This window comes from Engystomops pustulosus, chromosome 1 (assembly GCF_040894005.1).
Source record: "Engystomops pustulosus chromosome 1, aEngPut4.maternal, whole genome shotgun sequence".
Classification (NCBI taxonomy): domain Eukaryota; kingdom Metazoa; phylum Chordata; class Amphibia; order Anura; family Leptodactylidae; genus Engystomops; species Engystomops pustulosus.
Genome location: NC_092411.1, coordinates 164,912,459 through 164,932,635, shown reverse-complemented (window position 1 = coordinate 164,932,635; position 20,177 = coordinate 164,912,459). Strand labels below are relative to the sequence as shown.

Genomic DNA, 20,177 nt, shown 5'->3' with positions numbered 1-20,177 from the left:
AAAAAAAACTTTAAATTGTGGCACTAAGAAAAGTGCCTTGCTATTACCTATATACTCAGTCCACACTCTTAACACACACAAAACTCAGCTTTTTTCAACTCCACCTAAGCTCACTAGCCACATAGAATCACAAGCCGAAACTGAGCCAAAATTTAATACCAATAATAATAAAACTAGCATAATCCATATATTGCATATGACACTCAATATCCTACTCTTTTACATTATACCATAGGTAACCATATCATATATACAGGGTCCTAGAATAAAAAGAGTAACACCCCCTACAAAAACACAGAAACACCACTGTAGAGTTAAATATAAAATTGTTAAAATATTGTTAAAATAATTGTGTGTATATAAATAGTGCTCACTGTACAATGTACTGAAGAGGTGCAACCACATGGAAACAGTACCGATTACAGTTGGGAATCTGATCCCTCTGGTAGAGATAAACTGGTTTGAATTTTATCCTGCATAATTTTTCCTGAAAATGCTGGATGGTAACGGGGTTACCTTACAAGGTCGTTAAGGAGGCATTGTTTTCCTTACCCTATCCTGGAAACATAATTGCATATTTCCCAGATTCCCCTAGTGAAGCATCAATGGCTGAAAGTCCTGCATGCTTACAAGATGGCTTTAATCCCTTAAAAACCTGGCCCTTTTTTGTTTTTTCGTTTCGATTTTTCACTCCCCACCTTCAAAAATCTATATTTTTTTTATTTTTACAGGTAAAGACCTCTACGCGGATTTGTTTTCTGCGTAAAGAATTGAATTTCATATTAATGGTATCGAATATTCCATGCCTTCTACTGGGAAGCGGGGAAAACAATAAAAGTGGTGAACAAAAGCATTTGTGCTGTTTTCTTGTAGTCTTGGATTTTACGTCTTTCACTGTGTGCCCCAAATGACATGTTTTCTTTATTCTTTGGGTCAGTACAATCACCAGGATACCAAATTTGTATAACTTTTATAATGTTTTCATACATTTACAGAAATGAAAACCTCCTGTACAAAATTTTTTTTTTTTTCTAGCGCTAATAACTTTTTCAAACTTTGGTGTACAGAGCTGTTGTTGGTGTATTTTTGTGAGACATTTGATGATGTTTTCAATGCTACCATTTTTAGGACTGTACAACCTTTTGATCAATTTTTATAGATTTTTTTATATTTTTCAAAATGGCAAAAAAGTGCCATGTTTTACTTTGGGTGCTATTTTCCGTTATGGTTTTATAGACCTGGCTTGTTCAAATGCAAAGACAACTAATGGGTTTATGATTTTTACTGTTTATTTATAGTTATATCAGTTCTAGGGAAAGTAAGGTGTTTTGAATTTTTAGGTTTTTTTATTATAATTTTTTTAACTTTTACTATTTTTCAGATCCCCAGTTGTCTGATCGATCCTACCATAATGTATACTGCCATACTACAGTATAGCAGTATATGGGAATTTTCCACCTCATTCATTACAATGTGCAATTTGCCCATGAATGGGCAAAAGCAATGCCAATCTTTTTGATGCCGCCGCCAGACGGCGATTGGTGCCAGCGGACTTTGAGCCCTCTCCATGCACCGGGACCAGACGCATGCCGTAATATTAGAGCGCCCGTCGGGGAGGGGTTAATTGGCAAAGTCTTTGTAAGGAGAACTCTTATTCCTGACCCTTATGTTTGTGTATGCACACTTCATTTCCATGTGAAAACCCTGTTTTTAATCTGATGGATCCCCAATGATTCTTATCATCTTATCATTTAGAGAATCCCATCAACATTTAAAAAATGCAATAAAGCAGCATCAACTGCATGTGAACGATAGAGTGACTTACTTTTACAATAATGGTATGTATAATATATAATTTGTATGTTCATTTAACATTAATATTGTTAAGGATGTTGTATAATTTTAACAACTAACGCACCGGCACAAAGTCATCTTTTCTCAAACAAACAATATCACCAACATGTATATCTTTCCACTTCAGCGTCTGGAACCTGAAAAACAAAAGGATATTTGGATTTATATCAGAAGCTGTTTAATATTTGTTCTGCAACTAGTTATTTTTCCTGACTCCATCATAAACATACTTTATTTTTTAGCAAAAAAAGTGGGTGACATCTCTTTTATTAATCAGTGAGGGCATGAGGGCCAAATCCAAATCTGATGATTAGTATGTTGAAGGAAAGGCCAAATTTAAAGAAAATAGCCAACATTTTTTTTCTACCAAAAAAGCATTCCATTTCATAAAAGGTTATGATGGCAGCCATCTTCTCACCAATAAATCTGTGCTCAGATTTGCTTCACATCATGCATTTGACAATAGCAAGGCACCTCATTGGGCAGATCTAGCATAATATAAAGCATCATATAACAAAGTTTATCTACTGATTGCTGGCTCATTAGAAGAGATGAGTGGGTCTGTCGAGACCCAGTTAATTATATAGATGATTTAAGCGGCAATGGAAAAACTAGATTCCCTTCGCTCACTGAAGTTAAAGTCGCTCTGACTGTTCAGACCCAGTTATTCTCTCTGTGGTAAAAGAAGCCATGGGAAACCTTCAAACCTTTTCATGGACTTTGGTTAAAAAATCTCTGTGTCTTCAAACCCATTTAGTCGAAGGTGAAGTTCTGGGAAAAATGAATTAAAAAAATTGAAATTGGAGTTCCTGAAACACTGGAATTAAAAAGTTGCTGAAATGCAGAATTAAAACATTTTAAATTGAAATCCAAGGAATGCCGAACTTCAGATACTGGCATAACCAAGTTGCATGGAATCCATACTTTGTTCATCTTAATAAATTTTAGGACGTCCACTTTGGCCGTATAGAGGCGATTCCTCTCTAATTTTCGGACAGAGACTACCATGATCACAATATGGAACATCATGTTGACTTCTACTCAACCTCCACCATAAATGGATGGAGAACATATTACCAGGAGGCAGAATGTGACTCACATTGCAGAGGATTATCTGTCCACACTTCTCCTGGTATTGAAGAATGGATCTTCCTTGTTAAATTTCTGGGTGGATAAATTGGACTCCAGGCCAGAGCTTGCCCTCTATGCCTTGCAGGTGCTGTCCTGCCATTTGGCTAGTGTGCTGTCAGTGCATGTGTTCAGAACTACTCATCTGCTTTTAAGAAAAGACTCCTTTTGCGACGGGAGGAGAGTGATGGCGCGAGACGGCATGACATAAGCAGACGTTGCTGCTGCCCCTCCTCCCCCTCTTCTCTCACCTTGCTCAGGCTAAGGGCCAACGGAATCAACTGTGAATCAAGCACAGGATGAACTACAGAGGTCGCCCTGCTCTAAACTGCGTAGAGTATTATAAGAAGATAATTTTGAACGTTCTGGGTCGCAGTGTTAATACTCGAAAATTAAACAATCTTGAACCACAAGGATACCCATAAGTGTCAATGCTGTATCAATACTACTGTCAGAAGATCCTACCAAACTGAACTAAGTCCTATCATATCTCCATACCTGAGAATAATTAAGACTTTGTGAATGAAAACAAGTCTTTATTGAACAATTTATTCATAAATTACATCACAAAATATTATCTGACTAAAAATACCCCATTAAAAAGGACCTAAAAATACAAAGCAAAACAACACGGACAGTGTGAACATTCATGGACAGGCAACACATAAAACAAGAAATTACATAATAGGCGCTGGTAAAAAGATTTTCCAAAGTACTAAGGGTACACGCAACAAATAAGCGATGCGGTACAGCATATCAAAATCATTCAATGAATATTATCAAAAGTCCAATCATGTACCTATGCAATATTATAATACAATATGTATACACATATGTACCTATGCATCATCACAATATTGCAAACCTAATAAACAATATGGTACCAAATTAAATACCCACCAGTCGCCTTGTTGCCTAACCTAGTCACACCGTCCGACACCACAACGGGCGTTTCGCACCCAGCTTCGTCAGGGGGTGTACGGACAGTGTGTCAGCCGGACTTTAAATGTAAGAATACCAGGTGGAATCAATTACCTCATGAATGCTATAGCGGCGCATGTCCAGGATTGACGGTCATTCAACTTCCAGTCATCAGCATCCCGGTATCCGCAATGTGTAAATATCATGAGATCTCGTGTTGGTCGCTCGCCGGAAGTAGAAGGAGAGACAAATCACTAGGCATCTATTTTAATACTCAAGTAAAGGTTATGTTTTAAATCACTTTCTTGTATTTTGTTGTTTTTGACAAAGTTTCATATATTAAGCCTCGTTCAGCATTAAGATGTTTTGCAATTCTTCTAGACTATCATGTGTATTGATTCTTTTCAGAATGCTTTCATTCTTGACAATTCAGTGTGTAATGCTAATGCATGGTGGATAGCTTCTCAAGGGCTCCCTATAGAGGCAATACATTGGGGGTCATTTACTAAGGGCCCTATTCGCGTTTTCCCGACATGTTACCCGAATATTTCCGATTTGCGCCGATTTCCCCTAAATTGCCCCGGGATTTTGGCGCACGCGATCAGATTGTGGCGCATTGGCGCCGGCATGCACGCGACGGAAATCGGGGGCATGACCGATCGAAAACCCGACGGATCCGGAAAAACCGCCACATTTTTTTTAAAAATGTGTCGCGAAAATTGCACTTACCTTCACTCGGCCCGGCTCGGTGTATTCCAGTGCGTTCCGATGCTCTTTAGCGCAGCAGCGCCACCTGGTGGACGGCGGAGGAACTACCTTAATAAATCCCGGCCAGACCCGAATACAGCACAGAGAACGCGCCACTGGATCGCGAATGGACCGGGTACGTAAATCTGCCCCATTATGTTCAGGCAAGGAAATGGTGAAGACATGAGCCTGTAAATGTTTCCGCAGATTCATAATGTCTGATGAAAGGTTTGGTGTGACAAAAAGGTTTGGTTCTTTTTCTGTATGTCTGACCTGATTAGTTCATTACCATCGCACAGCCTTTCTTGTAAATGAACCTTGGGAGATCTTTAAATAACTTGCCGTATTTTGGATCGTGTGATAATATGAGCCAATTTTTCAGAATCACTTTTTTAATCATATGTGCATGTTTATCATAATTAGACATGAAAATTACATTTTCTTTTTGATCTTTAATTTTTCGTAACCTCACTTCTTCAAGGGGTTGCTTCAATATATCCATCCCTACTTTGAATACCTCTGCTTTTGGATATCCTCTCTCTTCAAATTTTTGGACTAGTTTATTCATCTGTTTAACATACTCTTCATCTGTACTGCATATTCTATGGGTTCTCATGAGTTGGCCTTTTGGAATATCCCTAAATGTTTGGGGGGCATGAAAGCTATTGTATTTAAGCAGGTTATTTCTATTTATTTCTCTTTGGTATATAGGGTGGTAACGAATTTATCTTTTTTTTTTTTGTAATTCTACCTATAAATAATGTAAAGTATGAGTATTTTTCTCTAATGTGAATTGAATCAAAGGATGGCAACTATTGAGAAAGCTAATAAAGTCATCTAGGTCTTTTTCACCCCCTTTCCATAACAGGAAGACATCATCCACATAGTGGGTGCATATTACCGCAGCCTCATTCCAATGGCAGTTATACACAAATGTTTTTTCAAAAAAATAGAATAAAAAATATTAGCATAACTTGGAGCCACAGGGGCCCCCATAGAGGATCCATGTAGCTGTAAGAAAAAAATCTTCGCCAAATCTAAAATAATTATTTTTTAGAATAATGTCCAGTAGTGTCATAAGGAAATTAATGGGACTTATTTACTAAGGTCCCGCGGTCGTATTTCCATCAGGTTGTCCGACGTTTTTGGTGATTGCGCCGGGGATTGTGTCGCACGCATTGGCGCTGACTTTCACACGACACAAATGGGGGGGCGGGCCGTCGGACGAACCGACGGATTTGGACAATGCGCGGGATTTTACATGTCAAATTGTGTTGCAACACATGCACTCACATATACCAGGAAGAAGAAAGTGAACTCCGGCGGACCTCAGCTGGGAAGCGACAGACTTCATCCTCGTTGGACAGTCCAGTTCAGGGATTGCGACAGGACCAGGTAAGTAAATGTGCCCCAACATCTCTATTATTTAAAATACTATCTTGCATCAATGCTTCCTGTACTGCATTGGTGCCTACTATATATGGTAGGTATATCTCAAAAAGCTCAACCAAGTGACCACTCTAGCGTTAACTTCTTTCAAAAACGCATTAGTTTCTCTAAGACGGTTCGGTAAATTTTTTTACGATTTTTTGCAAAAATGCATCCACGTAAATTGACAATGGTTGTAGCAAAGAAACTTTTCCTATCCCTTCTGGCCAATCTTAAATTAGTCAAAATGATTCTCCTACCTAAAATCCTGTATGTCTTGGGGAATGAACCCCAGTGTATATACCGTACCAATTCTTTCAAAAGCTTCATAGTTCTGTTTGGGGAGGACAGAGGTTGAGGATAGCCACCAACTTACGTTTTCACTCCTGGGAGGAGGGGGGTGGGTCTTCACAATTTTAAGCTATACTACTAGGCGGCCCAGTTGTCTCACTTCCCTTTAGTGTTCCACCTTGAAAAATGGCACACCATTTTGCAAACCCTTACTTTTTCCAAACCCCTACTCTAGTCAACATACTTTACCTGAACATCTCCTATTTTGGCAAGGCAGCAGGACCAGAGTGGTATCCTTCTTGCTGCACTACTATGTTACTGCGTTTGACAAGTATCCCTGTGGAATAAACCCAGCTCTTTCTGAACTCTCCCCTCTGCCTAATGGAGCTTAATGGAGGGCCAGGGGTTGTTCTATATTGGGGATGTCTGTATAGATGGAGCTCATTTCAGCAGTTAAAGGATTCCTATCACTTGCTAAACTCCTTTCACCTGCTAAATCTTCAACTTTATCATGCTATAAACATCAGTATACAGGTGACCAGTTGGTAGAAAACCCCTTTCCTGTTCCCCTCCTTCAGGCCACGGGATGGGCCCTCATATCCTGGTTGTAAAGAGAGTTACTATCCACGCACACGAAAAAACACCCGCACTGGTGAGAATACGGTAGGAGAGGGACCATGGTCCCTTGATGGACGAGGAGTGGGATCTCATCCTCTCTTCATCTAAGCTGGCCTCCACAACCTGGGGGAAAGAATGTCCGCGGTATATATACTCCATCAAACATAACTAACAACTAATAGAGTTGGTAAATTTTGGCCTGGGTTTCTGGACTTCTGTCCTAAATGCTCTAAGACCTCAGAAACCATCTTCCATCTATAATGGTCCTGCCCTGTGGTTAGAGGTTTCTGAGAGCAGGTTCGTAAATTTTTGTTTGACAAAATGGGAGTGACTGTCCTTGATGATCTGTCTCCTGGTAGACCCTGAATTGTTCCAATGCACAGCAGAACGTGTTTTCATTACCAAAACTCTGTATTATGCTAGGAAAACTGTGATAAAAGTGACCAGAGTGAGGGGGGCCTTTACCTACCCCACTTTACCCCAGCCTCAGCTTAATTGGCCTAATCGAGCTTGGTTGTTTATGAACACAGCATGTGTCTGAACTTCAAAAGACCTCTGTAGTCAAATAGCCTCCAGGCACCCCCCCCCCACTCTCAAAGAGACAAAGGGCCATAAAAACTCTTAAACCAATAGGTTGAATAGGGACAGTTATGGAGTTATGGTCCATCTCACACAACGGACAAATACATTTTTGGAGAATTATTTTCAGGTGATCACAATAGTCCAATTCCGGGGCTCTAGAACACTTGGGTCCAGAGATATCAATATCTCTGGGTCAGGTTCAGTATAAATGTGATCCAGGGATTCACCCAGAACCAATGATACCAGAACCATGACCCTACGACTTCCCCGTGAGAAGGTATGTGTCGGGCATTGCTCTGCTATTACCCATCTAGTTTGCCTTGCCCTTACGTTTGCCCTCAGTTAAGATGGTGGATGTTGTCTCAACCGGGTGCCATCTTACTTCCTGTTTGATATATATTTCCTGTCCTGCTCAGTAGACATTGCTTGAGTATTGTGTTTTAGCTCCTGCTTGGACAGTCCTCTTGCTTGGAAGTCCTTCTCTGGAATGCTCCTCCCTCCTGCGATTTACCTTGCTGCTCCCAGATTGCCCACCTGGATTTTGCACGTCTGCTTATCTGCTTGTTGTAGAACTACTGCTCCCAGCCTGCACGCTGCACCCCCTGTGTCCACCCTTAGTGCTACCAGTGTCCTGTCTTGTCCCTGCTATTGGATTCCAGCAATATATCACCAGTATCATGACAGGATATTCAAGCCTTAAAGATGGAGTCCGCTGAGACTGGAAATTTGGAGGTTCATATTAAACAACTCCAAACTACTGTGACTAATATGCATACTGAGATGCAGACTTTCAAAGATGCATATGATGCCTTTAACCCCTTAAGGACGCAGGATTTTTCGGCTCATTTCTCGCTCTCCAACTTCAAAAATCCATAACTTTTTCATTTTTTACGTGTACAGACCTGTGTGAGGGCTTATTTTGTGCGTAACAAATTTTACTTTCCCGTAGTGTTATTTATTTTAACATGCCGTGTACTGCGAAGCTGAAAAAAAATTCCAAATGTGGAAAAATTGAAAAAAAACGCACGTTGTTGTGGGCTCAGTTTTTACGACTTTCACTCTTCGCTCCAAATAACACGCCTACTTTATTCTTTGGTTCGGTGCAATCGCGGTGATACCAAATTTATATAGGTTTTATTGTGTTTTAATACATTTTCAAAAATTAAACGAATGTGTACAAAAAAGAAAAAAAAAATTTTTGCCATCTTCTGACGCTAATAATTTTTTCATACTTTCTGGGACGCGGCGATACCTAATATGTTTGTGATTTTTACTGTTTATTATGTTTTATATCCGTTCTAGGGAAAGAGGGGTTGATTTGAACTTTTAATATTTTATTAATTTTTTTTATTTTTTAAACTTTTTTTTAATTTTTTTTTTCACTATTTTTTAGACCATCTAGGGTACATTAACCCTACATAGTCAGATCTCTCCTGAACAACTTAGAGAACTTCATAAATGCTATGAGTCAGATGTTTGCTGACCCCCATTGTGCTGCCACCGCTGAAGCATCATTACTAGCCTTGCACCAGGGTAGACGCCCAGTCACTGAATACGCAATGTATTTCAAGAGGTGGGATGTCGACACTGATTGGAATGATGCAGCAAAATTATCTTTTTTCAGAAAAGGGCTATCTAGCACCTTAAAAGTCGAACTTGGTCGTGCAGAGGCTTGCTGATCCTGACTTTTCTGAAGGGAGAATAAACTGCTTTCGAAGTGGAATTACCTGAGAAGACAGTTATCCATTCCATTTCTTCAGTGGCTCATCATATTAAGAAAGAAAATAAAGACTCCCATTGCTTTCTCCAAACCAAGCTTCTGATTAATTCTCAGTGGATACCCACCTCTGCTATGGTGGATTCCGGAGCTAGCGACAACTTTTTGGACCTCTTTTTTGCTCAGAAGCATGGGGTAAAATGTTGTAAAAAACTTTCACCCATGGTAATGGAGACTGTGGATGGTGCTCCACTGAGTTCGGGACCACTGGATCAAGAAACAGAGCCACTTGAAGTCATTATAACACCCCATCACTGTGAAGTTCTACCATTCTTATTAATTTGATCTACACATTTTCCAGTTATCCTAGGTTTGCCCTGGTTACAGGCACAGAATCCTTCCTGGTGCATCTATACCTTTTGGAAACATCTACCCTTTGGCAGGCCCAGAACTACAGGCCCTTAAGGACTATATAGAAGAAAACCAAGCTAAAAGATTTACCTGTCCATCTTCCTCACCAGCAGGGGCTCCCATATTCTTTGTAAAGAAAAAAAGACGGCTCACTAGGACCGTGCATCGACTACCGATGCTAAATAACTACGTGGTGCCTATAATTAAGTCCCAGAGATGAATGGAAGACAGCTTTCAGATCAGGTTATGGACATTTTGAATATCTTCTAATGCCCTTTGGCCTATGTAATGCCCCAGTCACCTTCCAACATCTTGTCAATGATATTTTTAGAGATCTCCTGGACCATTTTGTAGTCATCTATCTAGACTATATCTTGATCTTTTCCAACTCAGTGGAAGAACATCAACGACATGTGATGATCATTTTGGAAAGATTAAGAAATAATCATCTCTAAATTAAGATTGGAAAATGTGAATTTCATCAGACTGAGATCCAATTCCTCGGCTACATAATCTCTCCTCACGGATTACATCCTACTGCTAAGAACTTGAAGGATGTACAATGTTTTATAGGTTTTGCCAATTTTTATAGACGTTTTATTAAAAATTTCTCAGAAGTAATTGTCCCTATCACACAGATGACTAAGAACATTTTTGCCTGGTCTCTTGAAGCACAGGAATCTTTCTCACCTAAAATCCAAATTTATGACAGCTCCTCTATTAGTTTAACCCAATCCAGAACTTGCTTTCATCATAGAAGTAGATGCTTCAGACTGCGCTATAGGAGCTATTCTCTCACAGAGAAGAGGAGAAAAAAGCTTATTGCACCCCTGTGCTTATCTTTCCCAATGCTTATCACTTGCTGAGAAGAATTATGATGTGGGGAACAAAGAACTGCTAGCCATCATTACAGCCTTTAAGGAATGAAGACATCCTCACAGCAAATAATAGTTCTGAATGACCAACATAACTTGGAATTCATGAGATCTGCTAAGTGTTTGTCCCCTCGTCAAGCTCGTTGGAGTCTGTTTCTCAACCAATTTAATTTTGTGATCTCATATAGGCCCGGTTCTGGTAATGGTAAAGCTGATGCTTTGTCCAGAACCTATCCTACCTGAATCTAATTTTGTTGGAGTAATTCATAATAAAGACTTGCTTGAAGAAATACGAGTAGCCTATGACACCGACACTTTGCTATCTCGACCACCAGATGACTTACATTTAATGCTTAAAAACAAGATGTAGACTCATGGGCAACAGCTATATGTACCAGAAACAGTAAGATTAAATTTTATTCTAAAATTAGTCCACGATTCAAAATTAGCTGGTAACAGAGGAGTACAAAATACACAAGAATTCTTAGCTTGTTTCTTCTGGTGGCCCAGTTATAGGGCTAAGGGTTAAGGGGATGTAAGAAAATATGTAATTTCCTGTGATATTTGTGCCAGATGCAAGACACCACGTTCTTCACCCACAGGCTTATTAGATTCTTTGGAAGTTCCCTCTCGTGCCTGGGGTTCTATATCTATGGACTTCATTGTCGATCTACCCCCTTCTAAAGGTAAAGATACAATCCTGGTAGTAGTTGACCGGCTCACCAAAGCTACCCATTTAATTCCATGTATGGCTCTACCTTCTGCAAAACACACCGCTGACTTAGTAGTCCATAGTGTGTTCCGTCTTCATGGAGTTCCTGATGAAGTTGTCCCGGATCGTGGAGTTTAATTTACATCAAAATTTTGACGAAGTTTCTGCAAGGCACTTGATATCAGAATCAATTTATCAACCGCATTTCATTCTCAGTCTAACGGGCAGATGGAACGCACAAATCAGACTCTTGATCAGTATCTCCGGTGTTATATTTTCCACTTACAAGATGACTGGATAGATCTTCTCCCAATCGCTGAGTTTTCCTATAATAACTCCCAGAACGCTTTCACCAAACAAACTCCCTTTTTTGCAAATGTAGGCTATCATCCAAATATCCTACCAAAATTTCCCACCATGGCATCTATTCCTGCAGTAGAGGTAAGGATTTCTATGCAACAGCAAAACTTGGAGTTATTGAAAAGAACACTAGAGACCACCCAAGACAATTACAAGGAGACTGCAGATAAGCACCGTAGACCAGCACCAGTTTTTAAGATTGGGGATAAGGTATGGCTGTCCACCAGAAATCTGAAACTTAAGGTTCCTTCATCTAAGCTGGGACAGAAGTTTGTCGGACCTTACAAGATTATGGGGATAATTAGTCCAGTAGCTGTTCGACTCAGACTCCCGCAACCTATGAAGATTCATCCTTTTTCCATGTATCTCTTTTAAAGCCTGTCATACCCAATCCTTTTTTGGAACGATTACTTCCTCCTCCTAATACTGTGGAGATAGACGGAGAAGAACAGTTTGTGGTGGAGAAAATCTTGGACTCAAGAATTTTTAGGAACCGCCTACAATATCTCATTAAGTGGCAAGGTTATGGGCCTGAAGAGAATTCCTGGGAACCTGTCAATAATGTTAATGCTCGTCGACTCCAGAGGCCACTGTTGAGGTGGGAGTAATGTCAGGCATTGCTCTGCTGTTCCCCATATAGTTTGCCTTGCCCTTACATTTGCCCTCAGTTAAGATGGTGGATGTTGTCTCAACCGGGTGCCATCTTACTTCCTGTTTGATATATATTTCCTGTCCTGCTCAGTAGACATTACTTAAGTATTGTGTTTTAGCTATTGCTTGGACAGTCCCCTTGCTTGGAACGCCTTCTCCAAATTATTCCTCCCTCCTGCGATTTACCTTGGTGAAATAATGCTCCCAGATTGCCCAACTGGCTTTTGCACGTCTGCTTATCTGCTTGTTGTAGAATTTCTGCTCCCAGCCTGCACGCGGCACCTCCTGTGTCCACCCTTGGTGCTACCAGTGTCCTATCTTGTCCCTGCTATTGGATTCCAGCAATATATCACCAATATCATGACACTATGGCTTCTCCAGGGCTCTGGTCTAAAAAGGATAACTAAGTGACCTTGCGTACCCTTCAGGGGTCCGGAACGTCACGGTTTCCTTCACAAAGACATTAGCCATATTTTGGATGGCTGTACATCCCCCTCTCTCTGTGACTGAATGTGAATAACACCCTACCACACAAAAAGTTGTTACTTATCCACAGAAAGGATAAGAGGTTCCATGCCATCTGGCCTGGTCTGTCAATGGCTTGACTCTCCCTTTACTGCTGTTCCCCAAATTCCACCTTAGACACACTATCTCATGATATATATGAGTATCTTTCCCCCCTATCTGGGCATACCATTAGAGGCAGTCCTGAGGTTGGAATATGGTGCAGGTGCATGGTTGGGTGCTTTATGCTGTTTGTGTTTCAAATTTGTCTATTGTTACAAAAATGTGCTACACTTTATTTGAACCCACTGTTGTACAGTGCATTTTGCACATGTATGACTATAAATATGCTTGATGATCAGGGAGTGACTGTAGCAGCATGCAGATTTGCCAGCAGCATAGCTATGATCTCAGATCAGGAGTAAACATGCTTGAGGTAGAATCTCTTCTACACCGGAACCAACCTGTAACCAATCATTTAGTGCTGAAAGAAGTCATGAAGGTAGCAGCAGACAGTCATCAAAAAGTGTTTTGGTGGAAATTCCTTACTCCCGGTGTGGACTTTTAGTTCAAGTCAACAGGGAACTCTACTTTGATCATATGCAGAATCTGTGGCCAGAAGATGAAGTGTGGCAGGGTTTTAAAGTTGCTTATTTACAACTTTCCTAAGACAGAAAAAGCCTTATCGGTCAGGCCTAAAACTTTCATTAATGTTCACCTAATAAACCATACATTGCTGTAATTCACTCAATAAAGAATGTCAAAAATACTTGCTGTGGCTGCTACACATAACAAATCCCTTTAGGGGGAATAATTCTCCTCAAACTAGTGTATTAAATTAGTGTATTTCTGCAGCACTCTTACACAGCCTCAAATAAGACACCTTAAAACACATTCACGAGCTCCCCCGACATGTTTCGCTGGAGCATCAGCATCATCAGGGGATTGAGGCTACTGATTCGTGGGCGGAGCTAAGGAGGGTATAAATAATACCCAAATGTCCAAATGTCACTTTGGCTAATCAGTATGAAAGTTTATTATAGTTGCCTAGCAACTGACAGATGCATCCGCCAATGGCTTCCAATGAATGATAAGAGAAACCCTTCCAGGTCATCAGGAAGTATTGACATCAACATATTGATGTCACTGCTAACTCCTATTGGTCAAGCTTTCACTGAATGATAGGCGAAATTCTTCCAGGTCATCAGGAAGTGACATATTGATATATACTATTAGCTCCAATTGGTCAGTTTACTGATCAGCACAGTAGGTCTTACCTGATTCGCTATCGGCATAATCAATCGACTCTTAGAGAATCCTGTTCTGCAGCATCACTCAGAGATTTGTGGGAGGAGCTAAGGAGGATATAAATAATTTCTGGGTGGGATCAACATCTCCAAAATGTCCCTTTGGCCAATCAGTATGAAGGTTTATAATAGTTGCCTAGCAACACGTCACTGACAGATGTATCTGCCAATGGCTTCCAATGAATGATGAGTGAAGCCCTTCCAGGTCATTGGTAAGTGACATGTTGATGTTACTGATATCTCCTATTGGTCAGGCTTTCACTAGATGGTAGGTGAAATTCTTCCAGGTCATCAGGAAGTGACATATTGATGTGTGCTCTTAGCTCCAATTGGTCAGTTTACTGATCAGCGCAGTAGGTCTTACCTGATTCGCTATCAGCATAATCATCCGGCTCTTAGAGAATCCCATTCTGCCACATCACTCAGGGATTCATGGGAGGAGCTAAAGAGGGTAAAGATAATTTCTGGGTGGGATAAATATCTCCAAAATGTCACTTTGGCCAATCAGTATGGAAGTTTATTATAGTTGCCTAGCAACACACCACACCACCAGATGTATCCACCAATGGCTTCCAGTGAATGATGAGTGAAACACTTCCAGATCATCAGGAGGTGACATATTCCTATTGGTCAGGCTTTCTCTGGATGGTAGGTGAAATTCTTCCAGGTCATCAGGAAGTGGCATATTGATGTGTACTATTAGCTCCAATTGGTCAGTTTACTGATCAGCGCAATAGGTCATTCTGCCGCATCACTCAGGGACTCGCTATTGATGTGACACAAAATGTTGTGTCATCGGTGCGGATGGGACACTGTTGGTCCATCTGCCATCGCGATGGTTGGCTTATCCCAGTCGCGCGATAATACACCACTATCAACAATATTATCTTTGTGCCGGCGCGGACTGTTACGACTGTTCCTGGAAGTATAAACACTTGCCGACTCGGGCACTTTTGGTATCCACCCACGCATGCTTGGGACTGCCGAGCAGCGGAAGGTAAGTATTATAGCTCTGATACCATAACTACTAGGTCAATATGCCCTTATGTGAAGAGGTTAATCAGATAATATATACTTATTGTGGGGGAATACTGATTATTTATCAGTTAGTCAGAGCATCAAAATGTACATATGATTGATAGTGTATAACAGTTGGACTTTAATGTGTTATAATGACACCTGCACATAAGTGTGAGAGATCTATATCTATTTAACTCCCACTTTTTGTTTTTATTTGAATAGTGATTCCATTTTTTGTCCATTGCATATACACTGTAATTACCTTTGAATCTTGATTAAGAAAGTTTATACTGTGATATACCCAAATAAAATCCCTTAAGCTCCTGTCTCTGAGTGATCTTTATTTATTATCACAAATGTATTCATGACTGTTCAAAAATAATTGTACGAAAACCAACACTTTCCATACAATTAAAGGAATGCAGAGAAGGAAAACCCTTCATTGAGTCCTTTAGGGCTCAGTGAATCCAGTTGGTAGATCCACTTTGCTTCAACTTGAAGCAGTTTTTTATCAAAATCTCCTCCCCTTGGTCCCATTTTTACTTTGCAAAGACCCCAGAATCTGATAAGATTCAAGTCCCCTTGATGGTATTCACGCATATCTTTTGCTATAGGGACATCTGTATTGTTCCTGATCAAACACAGATATTGTGAAATCCGACGTCTAAATTCTTGGATGGTCTTCCCGACGTACAACTTGGCACACGGGCATGATGAAATATATACAATATTCATGTATTTACAGTTAATGAACTGTTTAATTGTGTACTCCCGGTCATCCACTGGGTTCACAAAAGGTTCTAATGATGGGTACCTGGGGACAAAACTTACAATTCCACAGGAATATGAGCCCCTAATGTCCGATCTTAACCAGTTTGGAGGGTGTCATCAGGAGGGAGAAAGCTCTTTACTAGGTAATCCCGCAAGTTCTTACTGCGTCTATAAGTGACACTGGGTCTAGTTCCGGATCGGATTTCAGTATTTGCCAATGCTTTTGAAATATACGTGTCATATATGCGTCATTCGTGCCAATACAGCAAATTATTTTGTTAGGTGGTCTCTTCAAAAGGCTATCCCCCAATAGGCTCTCCCGTGGGGTATGTATGGTTCTACGGAAAGCCTTTTGCAAGGGCTTCTTGGCGTAGCCGCGATTCCGAAATTTCACATACAGGTTGTCGCATTCCTTTTGAAAGAATTCTTCAGCAGAACAGTTTCATCTGGCTCTGAGGTATAAGCCAAAGGGTTCTAAAGTTGACAACAAGTCCCTTAAGTGGCCTGGCAAAAATTGTGCTTCCATCCTTTTTTCAGCTAGTTTTGAACCCCCTCCTGCTTCTCCTCACTACTACAACAACCATAAATCAATCACTGAGGAAACTGCAGGGAAATAGTATGTTGGCACCTATCGCATAGCGCAAAAGCTTTCTCATCACCCATCCAAGTTGCTAGTCCAGGAGTCCCTCCCTTTCCATGTGATGGACTCTGCACATCCCTGGGCTTCTGCTGAGCCAAAGTGGAGAATCACAAGCTGTCATTAAAGATAAATTGCTGCAGAATATTTCTTTGTAAAAGTTGCTGAAACAGGGGTTTAGGTTCAATCAAAAGGACACTGTTTTGCATGAACTTGGTCAACAAATAGACGGAAGAGAGTAAAAACACATCTACAGTGCAAGTCTTTGACAGTATTTAAAAATATTCCCTGATGTACCGTTTTTTCGGACTATAAGGCGCACCTGACTATAAGGCGCACCACCAATAAATGCCTGCTTAGACATCTTGGTTCAAATGCAGCAACTAAAAATGACCAGCAGACCTGTGCACAGTTCAAGGCAGCTGCAGTTCCCGAAAAACTTGTCTCCAGCATGTCATAGAGCTCCGATCTCAGAGGTATGGGCAGCTGGGGGTTAATGTTGCAAGGATGACGCAGCAGGGATAAAGCTGTCTCCCTCTGCCCCTTCTCTTTCCCTCCTCAAGCAGGGTGTTGTTCCTGTGGGGTTCCCTGTGGCTCCTTTTCTTTCCCCTGTTACAGGCCTGGCAAGTATGGGGGATTGCTACTGCTGCTGAGGATTGCCTCGTGGTCGGCACTATGGCAGCTCCGGTCTCTCCATGCTAGGGGAGGGCTGGATAGGCACAATGTTGGTTGTGGTGTCAGGGCACTTCAAGAGCCAGGGACCCTGTGTACAGTGTGGTCAGTAGCAGGATATTGCTGGGGGTGGACCTCTTAAACACTGTTAAATGTACAGTACATTGTTCACTGGTTCGACACTTACTGAACGCAGCTAAATCATGTATACCGGCCTGTTGGCTCTCTACTGAACCACCCACAGTCTTTCAGTGGTTGAGGAGAGTGGAGGAGGTTAGTCGGATGGAGAGTCTCCTGAGTTCAGACCCTAGAAGTGCGGCTCGCTTCCAGAAGACTTGGTAACACTGGATCATCTTTAAATCATCACCGGCATATAATGCCCTGATACGCGATGCCCGGGAGGAGACGGAGGAGATCTGATCTTGAAGGTGTTGCTGGACTGGGGAGAAATCTACTCATTTCCCCTCTGGCTTCCGTAACCCCCTTCCTTTTTTTTTCCCTCCCTTTCTGTCTTCCCCTCGCCACCTGCTTTTCTTCTTTCTTCCATAAATTTGCTTTTATAAATGTGCCTTATCGTTTACTGAATTAAAATGTAATACGAAAAAAAATGTACAGTAGATCTTGTCTGTAGTATAGTTCATATATAAGTCCGAAAAATACGGTATGTACAATACAGAATCCAGAACAAGCTGCCCTTTTCCATGCCATGTTGTCCCTTAGAAATGAGATAGCTTTGTTGGATACGACCACCCCACACTCTGGCAGCGTTGGGCAGACATACGCTATTGAGCCTCGTCTGACCACCCAGATTCTGTGTTCAATACCACAGGATGGCTGTGGGATATGCAGTAACTCCCAGACATTTCATATACAAAAACCTTTTGTTTCTTTGTGCAATCACTGCAGCAGAGGTGGACATATCCAAGGACACAGTCTTGTTTCTAAGGGACCATATTACTATATATATATAACATGTATATATATGGCAGATTAATGAAATTGAATGTGACTGCCCAGACGAGAATACCCCTTTAATGTCAAATTTAGCGATTCATTGTAATTTTTAAGGACCTTTCATCTGTATTTGCCTGTTATTGTTTATTTTATTTTTTTTTTTATGACTTTTTTATGCATTGGAAACAAATATCATTTTCTACAGAATAATAATTATAGTGTTATATCCAAGAAATGAGTGTTGTAATAAAAAGATAAAAGATATAAAAGATATATAAAGTCTCACGTTTTATCTCTTAGTATCTCACAAGATTTGTTGTTTATCAAGGTATCACTCCTTTGACGAGTCTGAAAAATAGTAAAGTAAACCAAGAGTTTATCCTACTGACAGAAAAAATGTGCTAAGTCAGCAAAAAGACAGTAGAAAGTAAGAATATATGGTCTTAAACGTAGACATATTTAGCAAAAACTATTCAACATAGCTACAGTGTGAGACTTAAATTTGCAATGTCAGAAATTTTATTATGAAAAATCAAAAAATAAAAGAAGCATTTCAAATCTTATATTCAACACCACAGATATGCAACACAGAGTATCTGAAAATATCTATATATAGATAATTACAGCTCTGTATGAAACTGGAGTATATAACACCTCACATATTACTTCAAATATTACCTCACATATTACCTAATTCACATTGATACAGATGATATAAGCATCGTAATTGAGAACATATTATCTCACGAATAAGCTGGAATGATAATAGCAGATTGATACTCCAGTCCCAGTCAGAGCTGAAGTCATATGAGATGATAAAGTGATAAATAGATGATTGCAGCTCTGGATGTGACCGGAGTATATAATGGCAAGCATAAAACTGCAGCTTTGGATGTGACCGGAGTATCACAGATGATTGAGAATATATTATATCATATAACCTTACATATTATTTCATATTTCCTCACATGCTCCTTCAAATATTTCCTCACATATCTGTGTCTATAACCTAACGTTGTCATGTATTGATGTCATTTTTAATGGACGAAGAATAAAAGCCTTTTTTAATTTCATTTTAATGGATGTGCTCTGGTTTTCCTTCCAAAGTTACCTCGCACCTAAGGTGCTTTGTAGTAAGAATGATAACAGCAGATTGATACCACAGTCACAACCCGAGACTGCAACTCTGGATGTGACTGGAGTATCACAGATCATATAAGAATTGAGAACATATGTCATTTTCCTTATATATTACCACATATCACCTTACATATTACCTCGTTTTACCTCACATATCACCTCACAAATAACCTAACATATTAGCTCTCATATTACATCACATATTACTTCACATATTACGACACATAAGCTGTCTTACAATCTTGCCAATAATAAACAATCAAAAGTTTAGAACTCATATTTATGACCTGTGGCAAAATACAAGCTGAGCTGGGATTGGTTGCTATTGCTAACTACCACAGCAGCCAGCAGACAATGGTTTCCTGTAGATAGTGTTTAACCCCTTAATGACCGCCCTATCGGGTTTTTACGGCGGTCATTAAGGGTACTTCTTCTGATGCGACGCCTTTCTACGGCGGCGCATCAGAAGAAGTTTTCGGGACACCGGGTCTCGCTGGTGCCGGTGTCGGGCTGTGATATCACAGCCCAGACCCGGCACTAACACCCGGGATCGGAAAAACTCCGATCCCGGGTGTTTAACCCCTTGCACGCCGCGGTCAAGCATGACCGCGGCGTGCAAGTGTGTCCCCCGTGGATCGGACCCCCCCCGGTGTGCTTACCGGGGGATCCGATCCCTCCTGCCGCTGCCCCGGGTTCCGACGAGTGACCCGGGGCTGTCGGCTCCTCTTCTCACCGGGTCCTGGCCTCCTGGCAGGACCCGGCTGTAAGTAACTGACCATGCGCAGCATGCTCAGGTACTTTCACTATACACTGCAATACAAGTGTATTGCAGTGTAAAGGCTTGAATAAGCGATCGGATGATCGCTTATTCAAGCCA

The 20,177-nt window shown here is 40.7% G+C and overlaps 1 protein-coding gene across 1 annotated transcript in view; it reads right to left on the bottom strand.

The window, feature by feature from the left end:
- The window catches only part of LOC140066215 (phospholipid-transporting ATPase IK-like), a 1,118,040-nt gene that overhangs the window by 879,004 nt on the left and 218,859 nt on the right, over positions 1–20,177 (bottom strand). The window contains exons 7-8 of the mRNA XM_072113746.1: positions 18,447–18,508; positions 1,919–1,991 (exon numbers count right to left, since the gene is read on the bottom strand). Coding sequence (XP_071969847.1) covers positions 1,919–1,991; positions 18,447–18,508 — 135 coding nt within the window. The remainder of the gene's footprint in view (positions 1–1,918; positions 1,992–18,446; positions 18,509–20,177) is intronic.